Source organism: Echiichthys vipera (genome assembly GCF_963691815.1).
Source record: "Echiichthys vipera genome assembly, chromosome: 17".
Taxonomy (NCBI): domain Eukaryota; kingdom Metazoa; phylum Chordata; class Actinopteri; order Perciformes; family Trachinidae; genus Echiichthys; species Echiichthys vipera.
The window spans coordinates 18,053,036-18,074,969 of NC_139842.1; the positions used below are offsets into that span (position 1 = coordinate 18,053,036).

Sequence of the window (21,934 nt, forward strand, 5' to 3'; positions counted from 1 at the left end):
AAACAAACACAAAATGATCAGAAAGAGATGCTAAATGACCACAGGTATACACAAAACTACCAAAAATGACCACAAAGAGATGCTAATTGACTACAAGTATACACAGAAAACTACCAAAAATGACCACAAAGAGATGCTAATTGACTACAAGTATACACAGAATACTACCAAAAATGACCACAGAGAGATGCTAAATGACCACAAGTATACACAAAACTACCAAAAATGACCACAAAGAGATGCTAAATGACCACAGGTATACATAAAACTACCAAAAATGACCACAGAGATGCTAAATGACCACAAGTTTACACAAAACTACCAAAAATGACCACAGAGATGCTAAATGACCACAAGTATACAGAAAACTACCAAAAATGACCACAGAGATGCTAAATGACCACAAGTTTACACAAAACTACCAAAAATGACCACAAGAAGATGCTTAATGATTACAAGTATACACAAAACTACCAAAAATGACCACAAAGAGATGCTAAATGACCACAAGTATACACAAAACTACCAAAAATGACCACAAAGAGATGCTAAATGACCACAAGTGTACACAAAACTACCAAAAATGACCACAAAGAGATGCTAAATGACCACAAGTTTACACAAAACTACCAAAAATGACCACAAAGAGATGCTTAATGACCACAGGTATACATAAAACTACCAAAAATGACCACAAAGAGATGCTAAATGACCACAGGTATACATAAAACTACCAAAAATGACCACAGAGATGCTAAATGACCACAAGTATACACAAAACTACCAAAAATGACCACAAAGAGATGCTAAATGACCACAGGTATACATAAAACTACCAAAAATGACCACAGAGATGCTAAATGACCACAAGTTTACACAAAACTACCAAAAATGACCACAGAGATGCTAAATGACCACAAGTATACAGAAAACTACCAAAAATGACCACAGAGATGCTAAATGACCACAAGTTTACACAAAACTACCAAAAATGACCACAAGAAGATGCTTAATGATTACAAGTATACACAAAACTACCAAAAATGACCACAAAGAGATGCTAAATGACCACAAGTGTACACAAAACTACCAAAAATGACCACAAAGAGATGCTAAATGACCACAAGTTTACACAAAACTACCAAAAATGACCACAAAGAGATGCTAAATGACCACAAGTTTACACAAAACTACCAAAAATGACCACAAAGAGATGCTTAATGACCACAGGCAGGCCCGGAGTGGCTAATCGGGAGGACCGGGACAATTCCCGGTGGGCCGGTCTGACTTTTGGGCCGCGAGGGCCGGTGTTCAATTATTATTTTTATTTATTTTGTGCCGGTGTTCAGTCATGGCACTGAGTGGAGTGGGGATCACGTGTATGCTGTTACCGCTGTCGCTGGTCATATCAGGGAGCTGGCGGTCTGTTAGATCATGCCAATGAAACTGGGACGCGGACGCAGGTTAAGGGCACGGCCACCAACAAGGCACTGACGCAGACGCAGCCTGATGTAACGTACGTGTCGTGCACTAGTCCGCACACTTCAGTGGTGTTTGCCTAGCTCCAACCACAGATGTACAAGGAAAATAATAAACCAAAATGGAAAATCAAAAGAGCAAGGGTGGCGCAGAAAAAGCGAGGATTAAAAAGAGAAAAGCCCTGGAGACAGATGCAGCCAAATGTGCAAAAATCGGCAACTCTCCTCTCACACTCGGTGACAGCGTCTGGCAGCGCGCAAATTCTCGGTGACAGCGTCTTATAACGATCATATAATAGTATAATATAATTTTATATATAATATCACGGCCAAAAGCTCTGTGCGCCTCCGGATGGCCGTAGCACGAGGAGCTCTCGTAGGGATTGGGCTTCCCGGGGTTTGTTTACCGGCGTTGCTGTGTGGAACCGGTCTTCCGCGTTCCACACAAGACCGGATTTTTTTTTTTATTACTGGAAAAAAATAATACAAAATAACTCGGTGTTGGCCTCAACCACTGGTAATACCGCATACCGTGGCAACCCTGAATGTTACTAATAATTGGCATAATAATTTCTTATGGCCTGTCCAACCTAACGTTACATAATTTAAATAATATTATGATGCAACGCCACATAACTGGCCACAAACTTTAGGGGATTTGTAGCCCCTCAGATACAAGATGCATCACCAAGCACCAGCCATCAGCCCACAGGTCCAGAGTGTGCAGGTAGGATTGCTCATTAAGTGAATATTGAGGTGGTTCAGGATCATCTGGTCTGGATGAACCCTGGGCGCCTCCCTAGGGAGGTGTTCCAGGCACGTCCAGCTGGGAGGAGGCCTTGGGGAAGACCCAGGACCAGGTGGAGAGATTATATCTCCACACTGGCCTGGGAACGCCTCAGGATCCCCCAGTTAGAGCTGGTTAATGTGGCCCGGGAAAGGGAAGTTTGGGGTCCTCTGCTAAAGCTGCTGCCCCTGAGACCTGATCCAGGATAAGCGGATGAGGATGAGATGAGATGAGATGAGATAATGAAGAGTATGGTTTAGACCTAGCCTGGTCCTACCAGACTCGTACTTCATTTCATTTGCACAGAGAGTCTGGACCTACTCAATTGATAGACTTTAACTAACTTGGAAGGCAGGTGTCTGTTGAAATTTAAAACTATTGGATCTGCCCAGTGCCACTCTGGGTCTGCCATAACCAATCGCTAACGTTTGGCCGGGAATCACGTTGCGCGCAGGCTGTAAACAAACACTGTATGAAGATGTAAACGAGAGCTGATTGGACCCAGATTGCAATTGATGATGATAGAGGATTCAGCACTACAATAATGAAACTGACTTGAATTTTTGACTTGAAAAAGGGGAGATTTGTGACGAGATTTATGAACATTTTTATGATTTAGAGTCAGAGGCAGAGCCAGGAGCCAGTGGTGAGGAAGAAACAGGTGAGCTAGTGTGTGAACAAGCAAGCATCAGTTCCAATAAAACCACTTTCTTTGCCCCAATGATAGTAGTGGCCCGTTATACTTTTGATCATTAGTAATAGTAAGAATTACAGTAGGAATTACAAGGCTTTAGAGAACAGTGCGCTATTGTTTGCTTAACATGTAAAGTTATAATTACATTATTTTAATATAATAGGTCGTGATCTAAAGTGGGCCGGTCTGAGGTATGAAACTCCAGGGCTGAAAATGAGTCCCACTCCGGCCCTGACCACAGGTATACATAAAACTACCAAAAATGACCACAGAGATGCTAAATGACCACAAGTTTACACAAAACTACCAAAAATGACCACAGAGATGCTAAATGACCACAAGTATACAGAAAACTACCAAAAATGACCACAGAGATGCTAAATGACCACAAGTATACACATAACTACCAAAAATGACCACAAAGAGATGCTAATTGACTACAAGTATACACAAAACTACCAAAAATGACCACAAAGAGATGCTAATTGACTACAAGTATACACAGAATACTACCAAAACTGACCACAGAGAGATGCTAAATGACCACAGGTATACACTAAACTACCAAAAATGACCACAAAGAGATGCTAAATGACCACAGGTATACACAAAACTACCAAAAATGACCACAAAGAGATGCTAATTGACTGAAACAGACACAAAACGACCACATAGAGACAAAAAAGACAACAAAGACACGGGAAATTATTAAAAATAAATATAAAATGACCACAGCGAGTAACAAAATGACACAGAAATTTCAAAATGACTGAAAAATAAAATAAATGCAAGAACAAAAACAAAGGCATACAGGTTGCTTAATAACTGGGGGGCCGAACCAATCCAGTTAAAACACCTGTGGGGATTTCCTGAAGGCTGCGTCACCGCAAGGAGCAGCTGTAGGTTTCGTTTTCCTGACGTCATGAAGAAAAAGTAGGGCCCATTTAGGGGGCACGCAAAAGCTCAGGACGTTTTCAAAACTCTCCAAAAACCCTCATCTGAAAGCCACCATTGGAGATCATTTATAGATAAGATATAAATATGGGCTTAGGCTTTCTCTCTATCCATCTGTCCCTCTTTTCTCTCTTTCTTCCTCCCCAACCGGTGCAGACAGATGGCCGTCCTCCACAGAGCCGGGTCTGTCTGACGTTCCTGCCTGTTAAAGGGAAGGTTTTCGTTGCCACTGTACTCTACAGAGGAATTGTTGGGTCTATGTAAATCATAAATAAGTCATAGAGTGTGGTCTTTACCTAATCTGTAAAGTGTCCTGAGATAACTTTTGTTATGATTTGACACTATAAATAAAATTGAATTGAATTGAATTGAAATGAATTGACGGCTGGGGCCCTTCTGTGTGAAGTTTGCATGTTCTCCCCGTGTCTGCGTGGGTTTTCTCCGGGTTCTCCGGTTTCCTCCCACAGTCCAAAGACATGCAGGTGTTAGCTTAATTGATGACTCTAAAATTGCCCGTAGGTGTGAATGGTTGTCTGTCTCTGTTCGTCTCTATGTGCCCTGTGATAGACTGGAGTCCTGTCCAGGGTGTACCACGCCTCACGCCCGATGTCAGCTGGGATCGGCTCCAGCCCCCCGCGACCCTCACACACTGACAAGCGGTTGAAGATGAATGAATGAATGAATGAATGAAATTAAATGAATTAGGCATAGCTTTATTAAAAAAAGAAAGGCTGTGATAGACGTATTTTGTGCCAGTGTAGTTCGGTCCTCCCCTGCAACTGCATGATGAAGAATACATCCGTTGTACCTCTGGAGCCCCCCTCAGTGGGGCCATTTGTCAGTTCAGAGGGCTTTTACTTTCATTTCTGTGTGTAGGCATCACACAGCTGATCACAGCAGAATTTAAAAGCCCTCTGCCCACACTGTGTGGTGGTAGTGGGTGAGGAGAAGCTGAGAAGTCAACACACATCTGACTGGTGACTGGTGAGTTAAAGGTGGACGTTTTAACGGCTTAAAGATAAATGAATGTTACAAAGATTATGTCTCTGAATCCTTGTATGTTTGTTTTGTCTCAACAGCTTCACTCTAGTCAGACTTTATGCTGTTAATGAACATAGTTTTGTTCTGTACCGGTATGATCTAGTGTCCCTTTCTTCTCTACAATAATAGAATTCTGTCATTCTGGTGTTTTGTCAAACAGGTGGGAAAGTGCAGGATGGCAGATTTTGAACTGTATGCATACCAGGAGGAGGTGGTTGAAAGGGCTCTAAGGGGAGAGAATGTAATCATTTGGCTGCCAACCGGAGGTGGAAAGACCCGTGCTGCTGTGTATGTGGCCAAAAGACACCTGGAGACCAAGCCAGGGGCTAAGGTGGTGGTCCTGGTAAACAAGGTACACAAAATGCACACAAAATCATATTTCATAATAATAATAATAATGAGACAGGATATCTTTACATTGGCCAAAATACAATGTGTTTTTGACGTATTCTATACCGTAGGTTCACCTTGTGGAACAACATCACAACAACGAGTTCAAGCCTCATCTGGGCCCTGAATACAGCCTGGTGCAGGTCAGTGGGGACAGTGAAAAGAAGGACTTCTTTGGGCGCGTGGTGCGGGACTCAGACGTGGTCATCTGCACAGCACAGATCTTGTACAATGCTCTGACTAGCATGGAGGAGAACAAACACGTTGAGCTCTCAGGTCAGTAAAAGTGACTGCCTTGATTATGATGTCATTATGACAAGGGATTTAGATGTGGGAAAGGTTTTCTCATTGAGTCATTAATAGAGATTGTACCCTAAGTGCATCTGTGGTTCCTTACAGATATAACACTACTGATCATTGATGAGTGTCACCACACCCACAAGGAGTCCGTCTACAACAAGGTGATGGCATGCTACGTGGAGAAAAAGTTGAAAGGAGAAGGACCATTGCCGCAGATCCTGGGTCTCACTGCATCCCCGGGGACAGGGGGTGCAAAGAGCATGGACAAGGCTGTGAAGCATGTGCTGCAGGTCAGGGTTTACTTATTCACCCTGGGGTTTCACTGAATTTGTTACTAATATGAGCTGGTCTGTCTGATATCCCTCACATCTCTTCCTCTCCTTCTCAGATTTGTGCTAACCTGGACTCAGCCATAGTTTCAACTCAAAAATATGTCACCGAGCTGAAGGAGAAGGTACCCAGACCCACCAAGAAGTTTGACATTGTGGATGAGAGGCCGGAGGTAACCAGTTTTTTTATGATCCTCTTTTAAAATGTTTAAACCACTATTAGGGTTCAACGCTAATGTTTTATTTCACAGTTTTTTTTAAATCTACTTGTCTGAAGTCCATGTTGACTTGCCCTTACACAAATAGTTTTATTTATTAGTGGTAATGGAATAACAACAACGGCTTAAGTTATTGTTGTGTTTAATCTTTATTTAAATACTTTTCTTTTAGGATCCATTTGGGGATCATCTGAAGCGCATGATGGAGATGATCCATGAGTTCATGAACATTCCTCCAGACGTCAGACTGAGAGAGTGTGGCACACAAGAGTACGAGGCAGATGTGGTGACACTAGAGCAGCGCGGTAAGAACTGAAATGGAATATTGTGTTCCCATTTGAGGCAAATTAAATGTAAATGCATGCAAATGTCTTGAGAAAGCAACGCTTCTGCTGATGCTCGCACATATGTTCTGTAAATTTGGATCAGGAGTAAGAGAGAACAACAGACTGCTCGCGCAATGTGCACTCCACCTCAGACAGTACAACGACGCCCTGCTCATCAATGACACCCTGCGAATGATGGATGCTTATAGCGCCCTGGAGGAGTTCTACAACAACAAGTTCCTCACAGCATTTGATGGAACAGACTTCTTCCTGGTGGGACTTTTCCAAGGTAGGAATCTGAAAAATGTTAGTTACTTGTACATTTATTTTTTTATTTATATTAAAGTGGCAGTTGGTAACTGTTATTACTATTACTGTTTTTTCTGAAGCAGTCCCTCTGCCTCCTCATAGTGCTCCTAATGGCATCTGCAAGACTCCACCGCATTTCAAGGAAAACAACCAATCAGAGCCGAGGAGTCTCTAACGCAGTGTCAATAATTGCTAGTGAACAAAGCAGTACTGATCACATATGAATCTATTTACTGTTACTATATTGTCTATTTCTTTCCTCAGATGTTTTAAGTGTACTCTTGAGCTGTAAAATGTGACCATTTGCTCCGGCCGTTGGCTCAGACTGTCAATGGTCATGGTGGCCGAGTCACCAACATTCTCAAATTACAGCTAAAGAGTACACTAAAATATGTTTCTGAAAACACTTTATTGTGCAAATTGCATTGAAACCCAAACAACCTCTCACATTGAGCACACAAGTGTGTGTCCCATTTGGTTTTATAGGCAGAACAAAAACGAAAAAAAACAAGATGGCGCTGACATGTAACTCAAAAAACATGGTTACTACATCATCATGCACACATTGAAGGGACCACAATCCCGGGACAGTCATACTTCCATGCATAACTACATGAAATAACAATGTGTAGAACTACACTTGAGAACCAGGGTGAATTATGAAAAGTCCCACTAACTACATTATGTAAGAAAAAGGCAATGCAGTAACGGAATTCTGATTAATGCTGATGTAATGAAAAGTTTGACACTTTGATCTGAGATCACGAGGAGTCAGACACTCTGTTAGAGACTCCTCGGCTCTGATTGGCTGTTTTCCTTTGCGCATGCTGGAATCATGTTAATGCCATTAGGAGCACTAGGAGGACGAGAGAAACTTGATTTTCACAGTTATCTGAGCAAATAAGACAAAAACTGATTTTTTTTTTATAAAAGTTACCAACTGCAGTCTTAAGCTCAAAATTGTCCCCCATGCAAGCAATAATAAATATCACTGACTGTCCTTATACACAGAAAATCAGCTGGAGCTGCAGGAACTGGCAAGAGATTCTCGCTATGAGAACCCGAAGATGGGCCAACTTGAGAGCACTCTCCTAGAACAGTTTGGTCCAAGTGTGAAGTCAAGAGGGATCCTCTTCAGTAGAACGCGTAAAAGCATCCACTGCCTAAATGACTGGGTCCTCAACAATAAAGCCTTACAGGAAGCTGGCATCAAGGCAGCCATTCTAACTGGGGCTGGTAATGGTATCACATACATGACACAGGTGTGTTTATATGCAATCCTAATCTCCAAGCACTGAGCAATTCCATTTCAGTAACAATTTAAAGGTCCCATATTGTAAAAAGAGAGATCACGATGTCTTTTATTATGAAAAGGTTCAGGCGCTATATAAATACTGGGGAAGTATCAATACACTCAATCCTCAGAATAATGCACACAGCCCTTATTCAGAAAACTTTAAGTTCAACTTAAAGAGATAGGTGCAAAAAAGGAGCGTTTCAGACAGAGGGTGAATACAGGTATATTCAGACATACAGTATGAGAAAAATAATGTGTTTTTTAGAATATCGAAGCATTTAAACATGTTCTAGAAGAAACCCAAAATACAAGTATAAACCTGAAAATTAGCATAATATTGGACCTTTAATTAAAATAGATGTGTTCTATTTTGTATGACTTAGTCCTTTCTTCCTTTCTCTGCAGCACGAGCAGGCAGACACAATCCGCAATTTCCGGAAAGGTGCTCTAAACCTCCTGATCTCCACTAGTGTCGCTGAAGAAGGCCTTGACATCCCCGAATGCAACCTGGTGGTTCGCTATGGACTGCTTACAAATGAGATTGCCCAGCAGCAAGCCAGTGGACGCGCCCGAGCGAGAGACAGCCAGTATTCTGTGGTTGCCCAGAAAGGGGGACGGGAGGTACAGCGGGAGATCATCAATGAATATCTGGAAGAGCTGACTGGAAAAGCCATTGCTATGGTCCAAGATATGAGTCTCCGAGAGTTTTGCACAAAGGTGAGGGTGCGGTACTCTGTCCATCTTCATCCTTTACTTTCACTTCTTAGTGTTTTTCTGATTACCTTTTGTTCTTCTTTGTCTCCAGGTAGCTGAGCTACAAAGACAGGCAGTGGATTGCAGAAAACTTGCAGAGAGACTCAAAATAGAAAAGAGGAGTCAAAACACTGCTGCTAGTGTCCAGCTCTTGTGTCGAAACTGCTTCACGTCTGTGGCCTCTGGCAGTGACGTTAAACTTCTTGACGGTGTGCACTACGTCAATGTCAATCCTGACTTTGAGTGAGTTGAACTATTTGTGTTATAACGCCAACGTCTTAAAAAAAAACTTTTCAGTGCTCTAATCTTGGTTTATCTTTCTCCCCCAGGAAACACTACAAAGTCGGTGGGCAGGTGATGCTAGAAAGGAGTTTTGAGGACTGGGAGCCTGGGCGTACGATCAGTTGCAGACACTGCAGCAAGGTACAGTGGGCCCTCTAGCAAATAGACTGTCCTACTCAAGGCAGTTCATCTACAGAGCTGATGTTGGTGCTCATGCTGGGGTGTGAATTTTCTTCTTCTTTAACTTCACAGGACTGGGGCTTTGAGATCAAGTACAAGGGGGTTGCCCTTCTGCCCAATCTAGCCATCAATAGCTTGGCCCTGGAGACCCCCAAGGGCAGGGTGACTGTGAAGAAGTGGAAGGATGTCACGTTCACTGTCGAAGACTTCAGCTTCACAGAATACTGCGAAGATCACTTCCCCGACCTCTTAGATTGAGACAGGTTAAGAGCTGTTGAAGGTGCTTAAATATGAACACCTGCTTTCCAGAAATTCTCTCCTCACTCCTCCCATGCTTGCATTAATTTGTGCCGCCGGGCCAGTGAGGCAGCCATGTGCTAAAACCCATTAAGCTTCGATCATGCTTGAAATTAGCATGACGGCTTTGTTTATGCCCGAGGTCCTGGCTGCCTTTGCATGTTTTTGTGTGTATTTCCTCTGTCTCATCTCAAGTCAAGCACAGAAACAAAGCACACAATTAACTCTTCTGTATTATGAATCTTGACTTGAACACTTGACATGTTATCACGAAAGTGATTCCTCATGAACTCTCTTCTACCCATTTTAAAATGTTTTTAAACAGCAACTAAATGATGCAGTAGATGCTGTACGTGTATGTATGTATGTATTTGTGGTGTGCTGTGTATGTACTGATAATCTCAAATCATTTATATACTTCAGGTGCTTTATGGGATAATGCCACTTTTATTTTTTTAACAACTAATAATGGCTAGTATAAAGAAACTAAAACTAAAGTTGAATATAAATTTAAATAAAAAATCCACTTGAAATGCCTAACAGATCTTTTGTATTCTGCATTTATGAACCACTAGGTGTCAGCGTTGGTTAGCCAATCAAGTTACACACCGATTTCTCGACCTCAGACTTGCTGTAGAAATGAGGCTGAGGAAAAGGAACGTGTATCTTTCTTCCCACACTCACCAAACTTTGCTGATCTACACTTAACCAAAGCAAGTCATCCTCAAAAAGAGCAGCTCATTTGTCCCTAGTACAAGAATGGTTGCAGACTACAGAGTTGAGTGCACAACATCAAGAAAAGAAAAAGAGTTCTCAGTCAGGACATGGAACAAAGTACTTTGATGCATTCACTGTCATGCAAACAGTCGTTTATTTTTATGTAACTGTTTCATATGTATGCTAAGGTAGACGTATTGAATGCACCAAAAAGAAAGTTCCCTGATGTCTGCAAGAGATTGTCTTTGTAGGTTTTATATTGTTATGTTTTGAAATATTTTCCCTGCCATAGCTCACTACTCTGCTTCTGCATCACTGGATCAATACAGACTTATGTGTTTTAACTTGGATCATTTAACATCATCCATATCGTCTACATAGAGGAACAGATGTATTAGACTTGCAAATGATCATTTAACGCGCTGGCTTCAAAGATACAGATTTTACTGCATAATAACTTCACTGTTTTTCAAAACACTCACAGCTTGATTTCAGTAATCCCCAAAAGACAGATTTAAGCAGCAAATAGCAGAAACCTGTCTCTGCTGAAACTATTTACAGCTTCATTTTGCTGCTGTGTTTACATGCATGAATCAAGCTTACAGCAGCACAGCTTCAGCTATAATGAGCAGTTTCCAAAACAAACCCAGATTATGAAATTAAAGCAACTGGCGAGGAAACCATTCATTTCGCGCTGGCAGCTGTATTAGATAGATTCACTTCTGACTCACAATACATCTTTATTTGTATTTCTGGGACATGATTTGGTCACCCTCACTGTGTCACATGTGCCGTAATCCTATAAAATCTGGCAGAGAGCTGGAGTCAGTAGTGCTACCATGGATGTAATCACAATAAAAACAGGCTCTGTTCCTGTGTCATGCCTGATTCAGATTCAGACAGGCAGTAAGGAGCCGTACGTGTATGATTTACTCTGATCAGACTCGGGCTCTATAATCAATGCTGATTACTTCCTTTTACTTCCCAGCTCAACACCCCATGCATCCTAATTGTAATTAGCTCTCTTCTGAAATTAAAGCAGCTTGGAGTTGAGCATAGGAACATGGTGTCTCGTGTGTGTGTGTGTGTATGTAGGGGGGAAATTTCGAGGATGCTACTCACATTTATAGCATGTTTCTAGTTATCGGTATCTGGGGCAGACACATATGTATGGGTGCTTTATGTCCCAATGAATGAGTGCTTTATAGCCATTTCTAAATTCCTTGATTTGGCGAGAGGAAGTACGTTACAGCTGAGAGACTGACATTATGTCGGATCTTATGGACACAAAGTCTAACATTTTCAATATAGGCTACTAGATAACTTACACATTTTGCTAAATCATAACATGGCTCCGTCCAAAAGTATTAAAATATATATGTTTTGACAGAAGCAATGGGGACCCCCTTTCTTTTGGGGCACATTTAAACAAAAATAAAGCTGGAAAACTATGAGCACTATGTTAATTGTGTTGGTGCTAAAACAGTAAATAGTCATAGGATAAGTAGATTGATCAGACCAAACTTTTTGGATAATTGAGGAGGAGGGATTGCACTAGACGTGAGTGAGAGGTGGTGTGGTCCCGGACACGTTCGCGTGGGGAGACGTCTCTGTACCCCGGACATTGAACTACTGACTGTGGGGATGAGGCCTTGTTATTTGCCCCAGGAATTCACGTCTGCCATCATTATCGGTGTGTACGTTCCTCCTTCAGCTGATGCAGCGCTGGCCTGTGACGTCATCCACTCCGCTGTTGCCCAGATACAGACGCTGCATCCTAACATTCCCTCTCTACTGTTTTTTTTGTTGTTGTTTTGTTTTGTATATATATTATTATTTTTATAGTACATTTTGCATATTTTGTTGTATATATTATTATTGTTTATTGTTTATAGCACACTGTGCACTGTATATATACACTATGTATGTATTGGATTCTATTTATGTTATGTACAAAGTTTTTATTTGCTGACCCACTACTGCTGTTACAAAATAATTTCCCAGTCTGCGATCATTAAAGTCATTCTATTCTATTCTATTCTATAACACTGATTAGCTCAGGGCGGTGTGATGAACGCATCCAAAACACTATTTATAACCACTTATATTGCTCAAAATAACACCAAACCTCTGCAGTTGCATGATAAGAGTCCCTGTACATGAAACAAAGCACCAACAACGTAGCTAGCGAACCCAGAGCTTATTAAGAAAGTGTTTTATGAGGCTACAAGCCTTAGTAGTCGGCTATCTATATTGGCAGGCAGTCCATACGAGTCGATTACCGAATACACTGGAGTTCAGTTCAAGGAGGAAAGTATTGAACTATGAAAAACTACAAAAAAAACTGTTTCAATGGGTTATTTGATGTATATTCATGCTGAAAAAGAGCATGGGGTCCTTTAATGCCAAACTTACACTTTAAGCCTCTACAGCCATGCTTGCAGCTCTTCACACAGCGGTTTTGATCATGGCGGAAGGGGGTATGAAGTGGTTGCCGCCCATGTGAGCACACAGATTGTGCTCTGTTTGTTAGTTTTGCAATTATTCGATCATAAACCGAAGCATTAGGCGCTTGTGATAGCAGTTTATTCTAAGGAGGACATGGATGTGCTTACCAATGTTCATGGCAATTCATCCAATAGTTGGTAATATTACACGTGAACTGTGTTGTGATGCTAGGGAAAAAGTTAGGGGATCACCAGAGTCATTAGGATTTGTCCTCGGGTAATGAATGAATATCTGTACCTGTCATGTTTTTTTGGTCAGTCTATACAGTAGCTGTGAAATATTTTAGTCCAGACTAAATTGGTGGACCGACCGACAAATCGACATTGCCTTTCATTGAGCCTTGCTCAAGCATGCCGAAAAAGGGAATTAGTATCAGACATATTTTCTTTCTTATCCCTTTAATCATCTTGTGACCACCCTTGAACTGTATCTTTGGATACTTTGAGAGGTCTTGTCAACATCCAGTTTGGGAACATAAATTATAGTACTTTGAAAAAAAAAAAAGGAAGTTAGCATTCTGCACATAAAAGTTGTTTAGTGAGACAACATTTATTGGAGTGGACCACAAAGTCCATCACTACATCATTTTCATGGCTGCAGACAGAGGTCACACCTGTTGGGCTAGTGTCACACATTAAGCCACACGCTAGTGTCACACATTAAGCCACACACTGTTAGTAACAGTTGCTTCCTGCTTGTGTATTCGACACACATACGCAACTCTCTCCAGGACAGAGACAATGACAGACACAAATATCTCCTACTGTACGGCGAGCCAGTCACCAGGACGGGCATTTCCTCTGGGACCGGTCTGCTTGTCAGCCAGCTGCTTGCTGTCTGAGATCTCGCTGTGTTGCTTGTCTGCCCTCTTGTCGTGGCGACAGGACTTCAGTCTCTGTTCTCATGACAGCAGTAGATCAGGTTACTTTCAGTGACAACATGGGTTGTGACATTTGAATTGTCCTACTGTATGCTATGTGTATCGTATGTGCCTTATTTGTAGTTCAAAGTGGTTATCAAGCTGTGAGGATGTACAGTACTGCAAGCCGTGTGGTCCGGAGAGAGCGTGAGCATCTTTGACATCTCTCTTATGTAACGCCATTTGCCCTCTTGTAGGGGCAGTTGTGTCTTGGCTTCCATCAACAAGCGTGTGTGTGAATTCAGGATGCAGAGTATTTCAAATTTTACACAGTACATTCCTGTCTACATTTTAATTTCATGGTGCGTCCCTTTTTATCGCCCAGATGGTTGTGTGTATTTTCAGGGCAACATGAAAGCAATTATAGCACGCGAAGGGTTCATCTTTGTTGTTGCACGTTTCCTTTGATTGAGGGGTCTCGCTCTCTTAAGTGGACTGGAACTCTGGTGTCGGTGCCAGAGTCCAGAGTTGCTATTTCATGCTTTATTATAGAGCAGATAAAAGAGACGCTTGTCTGGGCTGACTGTCCCTTTGTGGCTGGGCTTCAGTGTGTTCCTCAGTGTCTTGTCCCTTTCTTCTGTCTTCCTTTTGATAGAACTGCCGTCTAGATTAATATAGTCTAGAAACTCAGGGATGAACTCCTAATAGTAAGTTCTTCATCAGGATTTGTGACTCTCCCACTGGCGAAAGAATTCACTCTGAAAACCCCAAACAAGTGCAGCTCTTTATGTTGTAGCCCATAAAACAATGTGACATATCGGCAGTATAAATATTATTGCTCACATTAAAATGTCTAAGAGAAGTAGACACTGTTGACAGAGTGATCACAGTACTTGAGATATTTATTGTTTATAAGTGTTTGTCCATGTGCATTGCTGTGTGTGTGTGTTTGTGTGTGTGTGTAGTTTGGTTTAGACTGAAATAAATGCCTTTCTGTCCTCCTTCCTCTGTCTCTGCCACTGACTGTAGTTGTGTCACTCTAATCCCTGTTATTAATCCATGTTGTGTTATTCAGGCTGGTGGGGATTGTTGTGGTTTGGTATGACAGCCCGCAGTTTTTTTTTTAAAATTTACTTTTCTCTACCACTGCTTACTGGAGGATGATTGAGCGAGGACATGTTTTGCATTTATGCATATGTGTTGTGAATGTAAGGGTTAACAGAAACAACAAGGAATTCAATTCAATTTAAATCAACTCAAATGTATTTCACTTGACCCAAAAGACAGCAGTGGTGAAACAATAATTGGAATAATAAATTGACCAAAACTTCAATGTAATTTTAATATTGAGACAGGCCAAACGCCGTTCATCTGAACACAGTTCCCACATTACCATGACACAAACCTGGATTATTATTAGGGAAGTATCCCTTTAACTGGGGAAAAAAGTCTCCTGGAAATAAATGTTAGTTGCGAATAGGATTGTTTAAACAAGTTATACCAGAACCCTTAAAGTGTTACCAATATAGTCCTTAATTTCATATCTTAACTGCCAAGTCAGTCAAATACGCTGTGCTCGACTACCACACCACAGACTGTATGGGTTGTAGCTGCTGCGGTTGTGGGCCAATCGCACTTTGTAAATTTTTTTTTTTTTTAGATCTTGGTACAAAAAGGATCTACTGCAGGTATTGTTTAACTGGAGTTTCAATACTACTTGGTATTAGGTAAGAGTACAACATGGTGTGTGTGTGTGCGTGTGTGCGTGTGTGTTGTTTTCATTGACTGAAACAATTGCACACACACAAGAACCCAAAAGCATTTTACTAAAACAGGCTATACCCGAGGTCGGTGCTGAGGGTATTGAATATGCCACGAAAACCTCACTCGTATACAGCAGTCACGGCTTAGCTATGCAAGGCTATGTTATTTCCAATACTAACTTTAGAAATTAGGAGATTGTTTAAAGTATAAAGTGACTACAGCAGCCTGCAAAGCCTTTCATAAATTATGCTTCTGATAGAGAGAGAGAGAGAGAAATGATGAAACCAGAACGAGGGGGGCATGAAAAGGAATAAGGTTCATTACACAAGAGAACCAGGAGAGCTATGAATGCCTTCATAGAGGGAAGAAAGTGTGAAGTTGAATTAGAAGAGGTACAGCAGCATATGTCCTGAAGGGGAATATTTCTGTAAGAAAGTGAAGCCGTTCATCATCTGTAACCTTGCCAGGACACGAGACATATTCACAGAAATCTGATGTAAACGGAAAGGGACAACAATAATACAGTCTCATAACGCCGGTAGATAAACACGGTTACAATCCCCAAGCAGCCCAGTCAAACCTAGAAAAAGCCTTGTTTCTGTGTTCCAGTTGGAGCCAGAGATAAGTAGAGGGCTCATATAGCATAAAGAGATTTCTACAGATTTATGAGGCTCTGGCACAGCAAGGTATTGATCCCCTTTCCCCATCTGAGCCAGTCAAATGAGAGTGGAAGCTACTTTAAACCTCCAGAATGGTTTACTTACATTTCATATTTTGGTTGTATGTAGGTTGTGCTCATTTCCAGAGTTACTTACTATAACTGGAGAGTAAGAGGCTGCCAGAATTACTGTTAGAGAGCGTCAAGTCAGAAATAACTGGCAGTGTCCACAACAATATCTGTAGCTTATTCTGAATAACAGGACATTGTATCTAAAAATATTCATCACTGTTCAGTGTCATTGTCATTCATTTTATTTCAAATTAGATTTATGTGAATAGATCCTTTCCCACCTTCCTTTTATGCCATTATCACATCGTACAGATAGTCAGGAAACAGTGCGCTCTACCAGGTGAGCTGACCCTTTTTAAGGGGAAATAGTTGGCTAAAGCCTCAACAGGAGTGTATCTATGTCACCAGGGTTCAATGTTCCCAGCTCGATATCTAAGGTAAGGAGACTTTTCAAAGGGTTTTATGTTCTCAGCAATGCCTTTTCCCCTTTAGGTCAAAATTTCAAAGTGTGCTTCCCTGGGTAAACATGTTGAAATCACCCTACTTCTTACAGCCTACTGATGCTACTTTGTACTCCTTGAAACCTGCACCCTCAAATGTATTTTTACCATTTAAACTGCATTTGAAACATCCATCTTCCTTTGGTAATTTCCAATTAAATTGTGAAGATACCCCTTACCGAACTCTTACAATGAGGACTCTGGGAACATAGATGACCCCAGCTATACCCCCTCCTCAGATAGCGGTTGTCTGATCAGAAGCCCTATTCGGACGGGATTAGTTTTACATAGAGAAAAAATAGTCCTACCTCAGGCCGTCTGTAATATAAATGGCCAATTCGTACCAGATTAAGAAATCACGGTATTCTACCAGAGGTGGGAGGGGTTACTCGGTTTTTTGCACTGCTATCACCTCCCTGTCACGTGTGCATGCTACGGTGCTTCCTGATACCACAAAACTAACTAAAAACCAAAGGACAGAATCGTTTATCTAAAAAATTGATAACAGTGCTTCTTCAAGCAGCTCCATGCTAAAAAAAAAGTGGAAACGTATCATCACGATATGACGGAATATCAACATATGTTTTTACAGAGGGTTGTATTCAGACAGGATTAGTATTACCTGGGGTATTTTTCTAGAACATTTTCCAGAAGCTTAAAATTGGCGTATATTCTCTAGAATAATTACAGACATGGCGAATTCGGAGAGGGCTAAACACCTCTGGTAAAAATTACCTTACCCCACGTCCTCACATTAAACTAATCCCATCTGAATAGGGCTGTAGCAAAGCACCTGTAATGAGGCACAGCAGCCCTGTCATACATCTAAAGGAGGGTGGTGTCTTTCCAACATCAAATGTGTAAGAAATGGATTAAAAAAATGTACTGTATATCCACTCCAACATAAGCCTGTGAATGTTCTCATTTGTCCAGGTCATCGTTATCCCCAAAGCAATTTCAGTCAAAGCCAGTGCCAGCCTGGTCAGATGCGTACATGAACTGATGAAGCCTCTTGGATGAGAGGTGAAACGTCTTCCTAGACAAATAACAAAGTCCAGTTGCTTTTAACTGAAATTGCTTTGGGGACTCCAACATAAGCTGCAAAAGTTAGCATGTCCAGCTAACTAGCTTACTACAATAACCTAGCCATGCATAACTTCCAAGGCCCAGGAGCATTTCAATAGCTAACTTGTGGGGTAACAGGTTAAGTGAAAAGAAAAACCTGTGTGCACATATCACTGTTACAATTCATTGTTCCCCTGCTGTGTGGGAGCTGGTCCTCGTTTGGACACCGTGTTTGGACTCACGTCAGAGACTCTGTCTATTGGACTTGGAGTGAAGTGTGTACTCAGCAACCCCAGCCAAACTCTTTATGCACGATTGCGTTATGTTTACACTTGTTATCCCTTATCCTAAAAGCCCTTTTCTCTACAAAGGAGAGGAGGCAGCTAGAAAAATGAAAGAGGCATTGTGTGCTAAACCGACCAACTCAAAAACCTGCTTTTGTCTACTGCTGACTGAAATTTTGAACCAATATTGCTTCAAAAAAATTCGATTGTCATCGTGGCCATCATCAACATTACTGACAACAAAAACAACAGCAGCAAAATAACAAATGAAGCCATCGATCACACTGGGAAAGCTGCAGGTCATGGACTGCAGCTTTGCCTAATAGAGGCACTACATTAACTGGTGGCGGGCTTTGACAGATCCAATTAGAATGAGCTCCATACCTCTGCCCCTGCCCTGCACTCCAAGATACCCTCACTAGCAAATATGATAGCACCAACACTGCTACGGCTCATCCACTGTCTCACTAATCTCTTTGGTCTTCCTTTGGTGTTTCATAATTAATAGAAATTAGCAACAAGCCTTCATATTTGTTTCTGTTGTTTTCTTTGGCTTTGGATATTCTCAGTAGACTAATCATACACTGAATATACTTTAAAGTACATTACGCAAAAAGCATATTTCCCACACTGAATACTTTTCATGCTGCCACCACACACACCCCTTTTCCGCATCCCTCAAAATGTCTATTCCTGTCTTTGGTAAAGCTGCTTTTCTCTCGTTTGTCCACAAATGTCCAAATGATAGGTTTTGTGTCTGAGGAGAAAAGGGAGTCATGCTTCACAAGATGGGAGCACAGCAAAACGCCTGACTCGTGCCAAGGAGAGGAAACAAAGCAAGCTCTTTTTTTGCAAAATCTATTCTTCTGTCCTTATCTGAGGCCTGCTTTCTTTGTATGCCCCTCACTCTTCCTACAGCTGCAGTCCTCCCTCTCAATTATTCCTGAGAAACAATGTACTTGTCAATCTTTTTTTCCCCGTTTCAATAGCTAATGCTCTATCTATCCCCTCTCTGGCCAACAGTCAAGCCAATTAATTCGATCAAGCTGCTGAAAGTCATTTTCAGTCGCAGCGGGAGGGCAGTGCCAGACTGACAGCGTTGACTCACTGTATCCATTGTTAAGAGAGGAACACCACTGAGTAAGCCAAGGTAAATGAGCCCGAATGAATCCAGAAGTAATTTTATATCTGAACTGTTCAGTTATGTTTTTGTGTGCATCATTTCCCTGTTATTCCTCGTATCACACAATGCATGTGTGTGTGTGCTTTTGCAGTCAAATTCAGTGCAAAACCTGTGGTTAGGCTTTGGCGTGAATCGATCTTCTCAGTGTAAGTATGAGAGGAAAGCGTGACCTTGAGAAATTATATTTTCATCCATGGCGCGTCCTTGACACTTGTGATGCGATGTGATATTGTATGTGTAGAGGGTGCTTTGCCTATTTTCAGATTACTTGCATTTTGTTGCTTGTAGAAATGGATCAAGCCCTCTAAAACTGCTTTCTTATCTTGGGTTTCAAGCTTTTTTGACTTTCTCAAAAGGAAACTTCTGAGAAAATATAACCTCTGTCGCAAGTGCAGTGAAAGATGATGTGCTGTCCAAATACCATTAGATGAGAATTGTGCATGAATGATTTTTCATTTGTCTTTTTTTTTTGCTGATGTGAGCTCTCAAACCCTTCATGCAGGCCTTTGATGCAGCACGCCATTGTCTTGTGGAGCTGCAGGAAATTGAAAGGGAAGATCAGCGGAGTGTTAGTGAAGGGGAGAAGAGGTGGAGGACGGGAGTGACGCGCAGCACAACTGGGTTTTCTGGGACATGGCACACGGAAATGAACAGGCCTTGCATGACCTGCGGGAGCTTTCTCTCAAAGTCTGAGGATATAAGGGGCAGAGAAGCAAGAGCAGTTGTTTTAGAATACACAAGATCAAAGTCTGTTTTTTTTTATTGGCTAAAAAGATCAGGTTTAATATTTCTGTAGCATCCTTCCAAGCCCACGCAACCTCTCACCTCTGCACCTAAAGCTCTTCTTCTTTTCTAATTTAGAGAAAACATTAAACCTTTGGAGAGTAACTAAAAAAAACACTCAGCTATAAAAGAGCATTTGTCGCTCAGGGTGTTAAGAGTAAAGTTTTAATGGAAGCAAAATTTGATTTAAAGCGCTCAGTGACTTGGAAGGAGGATGACAAGCTTCCATTCTCCGTCATTCTCACTGTAAGTGCTTTCTCTGTGTCTGTCAATGAACACACGCTTTCCCATATTTCTTCTTGTGCTGATGAATTGTAATGAGGCCATTTGAGGTTGGGGAGTACAAAATGGTTTCAGGCCAGGTTAACAAGTCAAGTTCTGCTATAAAGTGAGTCCTGGAGAGTGGAATTAGCATTTTATTTCAACATGGCTGTTGCTTATTTTTGTGAATATATTTGAATATTTCAACCTTATGCCAGGCTGTGTGGAGTTTGCATGTTCTCCCCGTGTCTGCGTGGGTTTTCTCCGGGTTCTCCGGTTTCCTCCCACAGTCATAAAAACATGCATGTGTTAGGTTAATTGATGACTCTAAAATTGCCGGTAGGTGTGATGGTTGTCTGTCTCTGTTTGTCTCCATGTGCCCTGTGATAGACTGGCGTCCTGTCCAGGGTGGACCCCGCCTCACGCCCAATGTCAGCTGGGATCAGCTCCAGCCCCCCCGCGACCCCGACAGGGACAAGCGGTTGAAGATGAATGAATGAATGAATGAACCTCATGCCATGACGTGAATTTGACTTGTCCATAAAGGCTTTAAATACTGAAAAGGACAGTGTTCCTGTTATTGTTGTTATAAGTCTTATATTTCATATTTTTCAACTGGATGAGGTGTTATTTCTGTACTAAATGTTACATGCAGTAATATTTAGTACAGAAATGACTTCTTCTTCCGAAAGCTTTTAATCATAACACAAATGGGAATTTCTAGTGAGATGCCTAATCACATGCACTGAAATGGGAGCAATTTAATTTGAATTCATGTAGCTGAGCTTCTCCCTTGTGATTCTAGGTTGTTTAAATGGTGAAGAGGGAGATGAATACAATGGAAGCAGTGCGTTCTATCAAAATGACAGATAAGCAATGAAGAGGAGTGCTGTTCATTTTCCCCCCACTGTTGTGCTCAGGTAGTGTAGAGAAAGAGGTGGGAAGTGTGATGTGCAACATGGCAGGTCAGACCCGGGAAAGTGGGTTTGCTCTGGCGGGAAATGGCTATTTACGTAGCTGAAAATGGATTGGGCCTTTCTGACATTTTCATAGCCCTACAGGCAAGAGTAACCTTCAGCAGAAAACAGAACTATTAAAGAACTGGCAGGGGGAGAAGCAGAACGAGAGGTGGGGCAGAAAGCAGGTGAAGGGGATTGCATGGGAGAGTTAAAAATGATTGGAAACTGAATTTGGGAGAAGAGACGGGGAGATGGAAATGGAGATGGACTGAAATAGACAAACATGATTCCGAGGTCATGCAGAGCTGTGAGAGGATAATTACTGCCTTTACACAGACTGACAGGTCGAAAATCACAAGAATGGAGGGAGTAATGAAGGGTAATGCTCTGCAAGGTTAATAAAATACCTCCAACTAATCTACAATAGCAAAGTTCAATAAACAACATACAGTAGTTCAACCTTTTCCTAACTGCTTTACGCCTTGTTGCACCTCTTAAGCACTGCTATCAAACCACGCAAATCATTTGTGCTGATTTGACATGACAGAGAAATTATGCGTGAATAAATCATAAGAGCCACGCACAACAGCGCAAGTCTTCAATACATTTGACAAGATAATGTGCGTCATAAAGTGTTCTCTTTTGTATTATTCAGAGTGAACAACTGAATACAACCAGGTAGGCCT

At 41.6% G+C, this 21,934-nt stretch overlaps 1 protein-coding gene across 1 annotated transcript; it reads left to right on the top strand.

Annotated features, from left to right (window-relative positions):
• Window positions 1-4,786: 4,786 nt before the first annotated feature.
• On the top strand, window positions 4,787-10,056 carry dhx58 (DEXH (Asp-Glu-X-His) box polypeptide 58). The gene is made up of 12 exons (XM_083931065.1): window positions 4,787-4,897; window positions 5,115-5,306; window positions 5,416-5,620; window positions 5,744-5,934; window positions 6,033-6,146; window positions 6,364-6,496; window positions 6,621-6,806; window positions 7,838-8,088; window positions 8,529-8,840; window positions 8,929-9,119; window positions 9,206-9,299; window positions 9,411-10,056. The coding sequence occupies exons 2-12, from the start codon at window positions 5,130-5,132 to the stop codon at window positions 9,594-9,596; spliced, it is 2,040 nt and encodes a 679-aa protein (XP_083787191.1). The 5' UTR covers window positions 4,787-4,897; window positions 5,115-5,129; the 3' UTR covers window positions 9,597-10,056.
• Window positions 10,057-21,934: the final 11,878 nt, after the last annotated feature.

What these genes read in the sequence shown, in the direction of transcription:
- dhx58 (XM_083931065.1), top strand. Translation starts at nt 5,130, where the DNA reads ATGGCAGATTTTGAACTGTATGCATACCAGGAGGAGGTGGTTGAAAGG. An exon ending in TTGTGGATGAGAGGCCGGAG is followed by an intron (nt 6,147 to 6,363) that starts GTAACCAGTTTT and finishes CTTTTCTTTTAG; the next exon opens with GATCCATTTGGGGATCATCT. An exon ending in GTTGCAGACACTGCAGCAAG is followed by an intron (nt 9,300 to 9,410) that starts GTACAGTGGGCC and finishes TTAACTTCACAG; the next exon opens with GACTGGGGCTTTGAGATCAA.